Source organism: Octopus bimaculoides, chromosome 19 (assembly GCF_046866305.1).
Source record: "Octopus bimaculoides isolate indiv1 chromosome 19, ASM4686630v1, whole genome shotgun sequence".
Classification (NCBI taxonomy): Eukaryota; Metazoa; Mollusca; class Cephalopoda; order Octopoda; family Octopodidae; genus Octopus; species Octopus bimaculoides.
In genome coordinates this window covers 23,791,986-23,802,999 of record NC_142946.1, presented here as the reverse complement: position 1 = coordinate 23,802,999, position 11,014 = coordinate 23,791,986, and the positions used below count along the sequence as shown (strand labels likewise).

Sequence of the window (11,014 nt, the reverse complement as noted above, 5' to 3'; positions counted from 1 at the left end):
CTCTTAAATTGTAAACTAATTTTATGCAGACTGAAATTTATGATGTAAAGTTTACAATTTAGTTTTCCAAGATCTCCAACATTACTATTAGATCTTAAAAACCAGCAGTTAGAATTTATGAAAATAACAAAAATCAGAAAAATAATATTAAGTCCTTAACATAGAGGGCTTATAACTAACCAATAGGCAATACACTAATAAACATAAAAACCACTACAAAACATCAAAATATCAAACAAATTTTCTTTTTTGTTTCCTTTTTTTTTTTTCTTATAAATTCTTTCTTACCTGGATACCAGAAATTTGCTTTGAGTAAGCTAAAGGAGTGATATGGAATTTCAAAGTTTTCATGAGAAAAAGAAAAATAGCTATATTTAAGAAATGAAGAGAAAGATGAATAACCATTTGTAGTAGAACTAGGGAGTGTTTCGCAATTTTTCTTCAGAAAATATTTTCTGTTGAGTTAATAAGAGAGAACATCTAGATGAAACGGATGACCCCATTTGTCCTAAATTCCTTGATCTTTTTAATTTCTTCTATTATATACCAGAGACTATATAAAAATAATACTTCTGTACTTGGCTGCTTGTCAGCCAGTTATCTATATGCTTCTAAGAAGGGAAGGCTTTATTAAGCGATGTGTTAATGTCAAGTAAAAAAGGAAAATGTTTCCAATAAAGAAACAATATTTGCACCCCACCCTTTGGTGCATTTATGGAGATTGACAAAATTGAAAATACAAAAAAAAAAAAGAAGATGACTGCAATCTTCAAAGTTTCCTTCCATTCAATGCATAATCTGTGTTTGCTTACACGTAAGACTTGACAGAAATGGCTGCTGAACAAGTGACAGTTTAAAATACAAATAATCAGCATTTAGTCCACTTTGACTACACTATAGATCTTAGAAACAAACCAAAAGCAGGAGAAAAAGCCAATGGTACCTGCAAAAATATAAAAAAAAAACATTAATAATAATCAAGTTATACATAAAGAAAAATGATATACTCTCAAATAACATATAACAAAGAGAAGCTTCCTTATAATAGGAAGTTGTGTTTATGTCACACTTCCTGACCAAAGAACAAAAAAAAAATCAAAATTTTGTTACACAGTGTTATGTAACAACCAATGTCTCTGAACACAAAAAGGGATACCAATATATCCTATACAACTCTTCCGAACTCACACTTGGTAGGTTAGGTAGGTTAACAGTATTTTGTGGTTTCAGGAATAAATTGGAAAATTATAAATATGAAACGTTAAACTAACTGTGTTGTTTATTTGGAAACAGAAAAAACAACTAGTATTTCCTTAAGAGAAAAAATATTTTGGGTCATGCATTTGTCAAAGTCAGAATCAGTGTATAAATGGCAAAATGAGAGAAAGATTATATAATAGCAAAGCAGGATAATGCAATATGAAGTATGGAAGAAGTCAGTATGCCAGACCACAACAAAGGTGGGGGGGGGGATCATATTTTTGTCTATATGTTTATACAGCTTTCTTTTTAGTTATGGTTACATGACTGTATTTCAGCCTCTTCTAATTCATTAACTGTGAAATTACCTTGCACCACAGCTCATATGACAGGTAGAAGCATATCCAACTCATTATCTCCCTTGCATTTCTCCCACCCCCACAAGTTACTTCTGCCTCTCTGTTTTCTTCCACATACCTCTATAGTTCCACCTACTATTCTTGGGTATTTTGCTTTTCTGTGTTCATAGATGTATTAATATGTATGTGCACATACACACATCTACCCAAAGTTACAAGAGAAGACTTGTAAACAAGACATGCAGAAGAATTGAACCTAGAACCTGTGGTTATGAATGTGGCTATCTCATAAATTCAAGCTACACATTCAACATACCAAACTCGGCTAATGTCTATTCTGCTCTCAAATGTCTTTTAAACTCTTCAATATATCTAACCACAAATAAGGGCTTGCTCAGACCATGATGACCCATCCAACCCAATTCAACAGGGAAATTATACATAAAACGATGATGATGATGATGATGAAATAATTTGTATGGCTTTATTATACATATTAAATATTTAAACATATATAGTAGCTATTTTTGTATGAAATAAAGGAAATCTACTTGCCAGTTAATAAGAAAAATAAAAACATAACAATTAACATGTATCCAAAGTAGAGCAATGTGCTTGCAGATCCAACCAATTCCAGTTTGGTAACATAGTAATGAATGCAGTATATGAAGAAATAAACTGCTGTGAAACCACTTGTAAGGAATGACCGCCACCACCAATGGTAGTCCTGAAATGAAATAAGTTCTTTAGATAATTTTTCTTTAAAAATATAACATGGAGGTTTCAAATGTTTAAACAAGTCAGTTTCAATGAATCAAGTCATATTTTACTAATATACATATTATATAGACAGATATATATACACACACACACACACACACTCATATATTTACACACACATATGTATACAGTAATCCTTCAAGTATCGCGAGTGTTACGTTTCAAAACCCCTGCTATGGGTGAAAACCTGAAGTAGAAACAGTACTGTATTGTATATTTTTTTATGTTTACAATTTGTATATATTTATCTTATTATAAATGCAAAACACCACCATGGAGGAATCAACATAAGCTTAACTAATAAACCACGATAGGTGAACTGCGATACAGTGAGGGATTACTGTATATATAAATATATATATATACATATATAAATAGTTGAAAAATTTCGTTATAGGTATAAATATACCATAAACAAGTATTAAAAAATGGAGGAAAAAAGATGTTGAATCAAAATTAGATTTAATACAAAATTGGATTCAATACATATACACGTTCCGAAAGACAATACAAATATGTAAGAAGAAAGTTATAATCATAGTAATTAATTACTATGATTATAATTTTTTTCTTACATATTTCTTTGTCTTTCGAAACGTGTGTATGTATTGAATCCAATTTTGTATTAAATCTAATTTTGATTCAACATCTTTCTTCCTCCATTCTTTTATACTTGTTTATGGTATATTTATACCTATAACGAAATTTTTCAACTATTATTTTCATACACTAATTACTTGCTCTGGCTGTTTTTTATATGATGAATCTTTATTAGAAATCATTTTTTCTCTCTTTTTGGATCTCTCAAGAAGTTTGAATTGTTCTTTTTGAACTCATTTTTTCTTACATATAAAAATATATATACATACATAAATATATATATGTTCACAAATATATATATATGCACAAATATACATATAAATATAATATTATTATAATATATATACATAAACTTCCTGTTGACAAAGAGTCCAGAACTCCAACTAAAGAGTATAAAACCCACAGAATTGTCTTCCTGTTTTGACACCACACTTCCTGCTTAACACATAAACTTTCAGTCCCCTTTCTTTTTTGAACAAAACACAACTCAATTTCATGCATCCTAATTTTTCCAACTATTATCTACATGGATTACCATTGAACCTTAAAAGCTCAAAGACAATATAATGTATTGGTATATTTATTTTTTTATATATTATTTTTTACTTTTTTGTAAAAAACATTTTCATCCTCCCTCTTCTTGAAAATTTACCATGCAATGAAAGCCGGTTAGAAATCCTTTTTACACATCTATATTAAAATATGCTTTCAGTTTAGCATTCTGCCTTATTATTATTTTTCATTTTCCAATCATCATCATCATCGTTTAACGTCCGCTTTCCATGCTAGCATGGGTTGGACGATTTGACTGAGGACTGGTGAAACCGGATGGCAACACCAGGCTCCAATCTAATTTGGCAGAATTTCTACAGCTGTATGCCCTTCCTAACGCCAACCACTCAGAGAGTGTAGTGGGTGCTTTTACGTGTCACCCGCACGAAAACGGCCATGCTCGAAATGGTGTCTTTTATGTGCCACCCGCACAAGCCAGTCCAGGGGCACTGGCAACGATCTCACTCGAAAATCCTACGGGAGCCAGTCAGGCGGTACTGGCAACGGCCACGCTCAAAATGGTGCATCTCATATGCCACCCGCACAAGAGCCAGTCCAGGGGCACTGGCAACGATCTTACTTGGCTTGCCGGGTCTTCTCACGCACAGCACATTTCCAAAGGTCTCGGTCAGTAGTCATCGCCTCGGTGAGGCCCAATGTACAAAGGTCTTGCCTCACCACCTCAGCCCAGGTCTTCCTGGGCCTACCTCTTCCACGGGTTCCCTCAACTGTTAGGGTGTGGCACTTTTTCACGCAGCTATCCTCATATTTATTATATATATATATATATATATATATATATATATATATATATATATATATATATATATATGCATATACAAATATAATATGAAGTGTTCTGCTCAAAAATTGTAAGATTGTGGGATTGTGGTTTCGATTCCTGGACCGGGTGATACGTTGTGTTCTTGAACAAAACACTTCATTTCACGTTGCTCCAGTCCACTCAACTGGCAAAAATGAGTAATCCTGCGACAGATCAGTGTCTTGTCCAGGTGGGGAATTTATACGCCACTGAAACCAGGAAACCGACCCTTATGAGCCTAGCATGGCTTGAGAAGGAAACATTTCTTCTTCTTTCCGCTCAAAAACACTACATATATGGGCTAAGAAGCCACAATCTTACAACCATTAGTCCAACACCCTAACCGTGATGTGCCTTCACTATAGTAAAACAGGGTATTCGATAATTAAATCAAGAAGGATGAAATAAAAGCAAAATCCTTTTGATGATGGTGTTTGTAAAGTTTTACCCTTAAATTTGGCCTTATTTATTTATTATTAACAACTGTGGTTTGGGATTAAAAATTAATTTTAAAGGTTAGAGTTGAAGTTTATAAATAGCATTTACTATAGTCTGAAGATAAATATTAAAAAATTTATAAGTGTTCAAGAATACACCTAAGTTTTAACAGCTTCTCCCCGTATCTGTTTGGAAGTTCTCAATATTCATCAATATACTTAATATAAAACATGAAATCAATTTCCACATATGTTAATGGATATTGTATACTTGCAATTATAATTACACTGTGTAACAATTTTCTTTATCTTTATCTTTGGTCAGTAAGTGTTATTTCTTATTTGCTTCTATCTAGAAATCAAAGGAAATGACTGCTATTCCAGAGTTGCTGAAGCAGAGATATCATTATAGCAAATATTCTGCTCAATACCACAGATTTACTTGTCAGTTGCTTGACCATAACAACTTGAGCATATCCCTTAGTGACTGACTATATGTACATCTCTGATCCTGAGCAGGAGTAGTGGGGGAAGCATCATAGCCATGTGTTGAGAGGGATTCTTTGAAGTTTGAATAAACATAACAAAAGCAAAGTTTGAAGGTAATATTAGCCATTTTTCATACTTTGTTGGGGTAAGCAAATAGGAAATAACAGCTCCTACCCAAGGATAAAAAACCGTGTTACACAGTGTTATATTGTAATGGAGTATATCATAAATAATTGCTTTGCAGACATATCTAATCTCAACATGGTAAAATGAGCATCCACCTCTTCAAAGAGAACTGAATTTAAAATACTAAGTTATTTCAGAAAACTTGTTATACAAGACAGATGTGTGAGAATGTTGTGAAGGAGTAAATACTAGATGAAAAATGATTACCTCAGCACATAGGTGAAAATAACACAGCAAGATGGTAGCTTCAGAGCAAGTGATGATGAGGATGATGAACACAAGAAAGAGGAATCCAAACATATAGTATGTTTGATGTGACCTGAAATAAATTTAAAATAAAGAAGAAATCTTTTTTACTATCACAAAATATTTTACTTATTTACTCATTTTTGTCAAATATTTGGCAAGCTTACAAAAGAAAAGTTTCATCTCCAGATCACATAATTTATTACTAATTAACTTTTTAATCAACAAATATTTCTATTATTAGATGTATAATCAATTTGAAAACTGTTTATTATTACATGCATTTCTATATCTCAACCATTGTTTTGAAGTTAGTTATATGTTGTTAAGTGCAGGTACTGCTGTGTGGTAAGAAGTTTGCTTCCCAATCACATGGTTCCAGGTTCACTCCCATTGCATGGCACCTTGGGCAAGTATCTTCTACCATAGTCTCAGGCCAACCAAAGCTTTGTGAGTGGATTTGGCAGACAAACTGAAAGAAGCCCATCGTGTGTGTGTGTGTGTGTGTGTGTGTGTGTGTGTGTGTGTGTGTGTGTGTGTGTGTTTATGTCCCCATAACTTATGGTTCAGCAAAAGAGACAGGCAGGATAAGTACCAGGCTTTAAAAAAACATAAGCATTGGGGTTGATTCGTTTGACTAAAATGTTTCAAGCTGGTTCTCCAGCACAGCCATAATGACTGAAAGAAGTAAAAGATAAATGTATTTACCACAAATCTTTTATCAAGTAAGATGAGAAAAAAAAAACCCATGGTTGTATTCTGTACAGTAAATCAATTTCTCCAACAAAAATCTTAAAGCTGCATTATGAACACCAACACAGAGATGATGGAGTGAGTACATAGTCTCTGACATATTTTAAGCATTGGTCTTGAGACTACTGAGCTAGTAAATACAATTAAAACTTTAAGAAGATGCACCAAAACTTTATCTCAGAGTAATCAATCTCTTGAATTGTCTGCCACATGTTTCCATAAATATTTCTGAGACAGAAAGTGCATTTGGACAAAAAAATTTATACTAAACCAAGATTGTAAAGAAACTAATAACAAAGATAACTGCTGGTTCTTATTGTTCACTCCTATGTTGACTCTGATTGAGTAGAATTATGCTCCAAAGTATTGAGCCATGACCATTTCATGTTCGTCCAGCTCCAGTACATCCCAGACCACACTATCTATGGAATCATTTGTTCCTAAATTGATAGGGTAAGATTTGAAAGAGATTTGGATACTATCAGAAATAAGATGCAGCTTTATTTGTAATGCAAATTAAAAACACCATTTAGTTAGTAGGTAGATTACTTACCAAGTTCAACTGAAAGTAGATTATAAATATTGAGAGCAAAAATAAAAAATAAAAAGTAAGAAACCTAACGTCAAAAAGCTCCTCACAGAAAATGCAGAGAGATTTACACATCTCTACATTTATGAACTTTCAGCAACATTTTGTGATGATTGATACTTCACAAAAATATCGGACTTCTTTTGTACAATGATGACAGGTTTTGCTATGAATTTCATTTCTTGAGACACGTAATATATATTACAATAATATATTACTAAGATCAATACCATTTCAGAATCTGACTACAAATTTTTGACTAATTAAGTAACATTTTGTATTAGATATTTTTTTTATGTGTTTAAAAATGTATTTGTATACATTAAATGCAAATGTGAGTCTAAGTAATTTGAAAAGAGCTATTTTTTCACCTAAAATTATCCAAATTAGCTGAAAATATACTAAGTATAATCATAAGCATTAGCTACTTGTTATATATTAGAATATAATACTATAAAATTCTAAAATTGTTTACAATGACAAAGGCAGCTGACTAAATTGTGAATCAATAAACAGAAAAGTACCCCATAGTTCTTAAGTGTGACAAGGTAAAAAAAATCAGCCTGGTGATGGGCAGACAACCATAAGTAACATGAAATAATTCAATCTGAATATAAAGTCAAGTAATCAAATCATCCTTGATAAAACTAGAGATTATTAGTTAGATTACTCATTAGTTCTGATACTTTTGATCAGATAGCATATATTGCCAGAAGAAATATGCATTGTACATTGAAATTTACTGTGTGTGCTCAATATATGATGTGGAAACAAACTTGTGTACACCCATACAGGATACACTGTTATTTATAAATTTGGCCAGACCAAGCATTTTAAACTTGTTGCAAGAATACCTTAATCAGCATTTTCTGAAAACTACCTAGGTATTTTGTAGGTGTGTATGTGTTTTCAAAATGTCCAAAACTTGAAGAAATCTCTACAAGGAATGAATATAAATATATTCTGACATCTGAATAAGTCTGAGTAAAAGAGATGAAAATGTAACTTACCATAAACTGTTTAAAATGAAGAATAGCTGAATAAATATACAGCCAAAAGGTAACACTCCTCCCATGATAATGCCAGGTAAAGGCTTTGTATAGAATGACTGATCTGGGATTTGGCGTGGAATCAGATTAGTGCGCACAGGGTGCTCTATAGGCTGAAATGGCAGTTAAAACAATGTTATCAGAAAACTGCTATATACCATATTGTAACTCACTAAAATATATATTTACAAACAGAAACATAAAAAAAGAAGAAAAAATGGCTTATCTAAGAAACAGAAATTTCCCACCCTCACCACCTATTTTAACAAAATAGGCTCAGCCAGTGTTAGTCTATTAGCTTCGATGCCAACATGTTAAGACTTGCAACCTCATATTATGGACACAGCATCAGCCATCAACAAGCAACTTTATACCCATTTGTTATTAACCCCCACCCCAAGAAGGGGTTTCTCCCCTATTCCCCTGAAAACTTAAATGAAATGGGTGTCATTTTACTCTTGCTAGTGCCTTCTGTGTTGGTGGCATGGTAAAATGCAACCAGCCTATGCTGTAGAATGGTTAGAGATAGCAAGTGCATCTAGCAATAATAACTACACCAAAAATGAGGAAATGAACATAAGACACATTTCATCCAGTTTACCAACTAAGAAGGCTGTAAAAAATGCACCCAATACATAATGTAAAATGGCTGGTGATAGGGAGTGCATCCAGCAATAGAAACCGAAAACATTGGAATGTATGAATGAGATGTGCATCCTGTAAGGTATGTCACAGACTACCCAGCTTGGAATATTTGGCACTGAATAAGAAATGATATAAAATAGAAGGGACCTTTTAGTCCTCCCATATGAGACAACTTCTCTGGTACCAGTGATATAGCAAAATTTACCCAGTACACACTATAAAGTGGGTGGTGATAGGAAAACATTATGTCATAGAAACCATAAATCAATGAGTGAGTTGACTTAATAATCAAATAAATAATATTCCACTTATAAAAAGAAAATGTGTACTTACTCTTTTCTTGAAGCCAAAGTAAGCCCCAATAAATGTAAGTGGTACGGAAATTCCAAACCAAAGTGCCAACAGTGCCAGGAGGGTTGTAAATGGTATGGCTGCACTGCTGCTATTACCCCAAAGAATCAAGTTCAACAGGAAAAACATACTAAAAACGATTCTGTAAATAAAACCAGATTCCATTCAGTTCAAATAATACTTTCAAACATTTATATTCAGATTGCTAACAACCTGAGAGAGAACATTTCTATTCAAAAATACCACTTGTAACATTTACTCATACTTACCCTGGGCAAAGGAATGCAGTCAATAAAACATTTGATTTCCACTTTTCACCACCAAACACTATTTAAGAGAAAATTAAATGCAGTTATGATAAAATAAGACAACAGCAAAATCAGAAGAAAGTTGCAAAAAAATTATATTTACAAACTAACACAAAAAGAAATAGTAATAGTGGTTTCAAATTTTGGCACAAAGCCAGCAATTTCGGAGGAGGGAGTAAGTTGACTACACCAACCCAGTGTTCAAATGGTACTTGTTTTATCGACCCTGAAAGGACAAAAGACAAAGCCAACCTCTGCAGAATTTGAAAAGCAATTGTAATATTAAAAGATTTGCTAGCAATTCGAAATTTTTGAATTTGCTTTTATTCTTTTATTTGTTTGTCATTTGACTGCAGTTTTGTTGGAGCACTGCCTTTAGTTGAACAAATCGACCCCAGGACTTATACTTTGTAAGCCTAGTACTTATTTTATCGGTTTATTTTGCCGAACTGCTAAGTTACAGGGATGTAAACACACCAACATCGGTTGTCAAGTGATGGTGGGGGCAACAGACAGACAGACACACACATATATATGACGGGCTTCTTTCAGTTTCCATCTACCAAATCCACTCACAAGGCTTTGATCAGCTCGAGGCTATAGTAGAAGACACTTGTCCAAGGTGCCATGAGAAGGGACTGAACCTGGAACCATGTGGTTCGTAAGTAAGCTACTTACCACACAGCCAATATACAATTTATTTAAACTTCTAAACTGCTACTATTAGCCTAACAAATGTTGACAGAGTTTTTTTTTTTTTTTTTTCTTAATAGCATGAATAACTCACTTTTGTAAATTCTTGCAGAAATAAATCCAGCTGGTGTCCCAAGGCAAACATATAAAACCTTTAAAGAAAACAGAAAGATATGAAATACAAAACCACAAATATTTTCAAATTCATCAAACAGAACATACATAAATCAAATTGCTATAAATTGCAGATACAATGGCAATTACTTTAGAAAAAAATCAAAAAGAACTCAGCAGGAACTTGAAAACAGAGACATTTCGTACATAAATCTAAATGGACTTACAAGACATAAAATAAGTCTCATCAGAGGCAGATGAAATACACTATCAATTCAAACATTTTCCTTCTACTAGTATTTATAATTATGAATATAATGTACAGAGATACAACTATAAATGTAATGCATTAAACAACAGAAAAAACTTATGGTGAAACAAAATGATTCTGTTCTATAACAAATATGGTGCATAAAGTTTCTTTGCACATATTCCTAAAATAAAGCATTTCAGGTTGTGTCTGGGGAGAGTCATTTTCTTTTTGTGCCTTATAATTTAACACCCTCACCGGTAAAATTTCCACTTATTCCTCATTTTTATTTTCCTAAAATTTTCGTTGCATCTTGCAACCTTTTCAAACCAAATCCAAAAACAAAACATTTCATGAAAAGCATCTAACTTCACTCATAAAATAATCACTTTCTATGTACAGTTAAATTTGTCAGATTATATAGTAAATCAATATTATAGCAAAGCTCAACAGTCACAGCTAGTGGAGTCATTGGGATTTTGTCCAGATGGTTAAAGCATAACCCAGTCCCTTAGTAATAATCCCTTAGTAGCCTAGTTTATTTAGTGTAGGGCATTATATAATTGAAAACAAAATTCATATTATGAATT

The 11,014-nt window shown here is 32.8% G+C and overlaps 1 protein-coding gene across 1 annotated transcript in view; it reads right to left on the bottom strand.

The window, feature by feature from the left end:
- The window catches only part of LOC106873103 (transmembrane 9 superfamily member 2), a 66,047-nt gene that overhangs the window by 278 nt on the left and 54,755 nt on the right, over positions 1 to 11,014 (bottom strand). The window contains exons 12-18 of the mRNA XM_014920331.3: positions 10,155 to 10,212; positions 9,329 to 9,386; positions 9,042 to 9,201; positions 8,025 to 8,176; positions 5,634 to 5,745; positions 2,115 to 2,286; positions 1 to 943 (exon numbers count right to left, since the gene is read on the bottom strand). The exon at positions 1 to 943 is cut by the window's left edge and continues 278 nt beyond it. Of these exons, the coding sequence (XP_014775817.1) occupies positions 876 to 943; positions 2,115 to 2,286; positions 5,634 to 5,745; positions 8,025 to 8,176; positions 9,042 to 9,201; positions 9,329 to 9,386; positions 10,155 to 10,212 (780 nt within the window). The 3' untranslated portion in view covers positions 1 to 875. The remainder of the gene's footprint in view (positions 944 to 2,114; positions 2,287 to 5,633; positions 5,746 to 8,024; positions 8,177 to 9,041; positions 9,202 to 9,328; positions 9,387 to 10,154; positions 10,213 to 11,014) is intronic.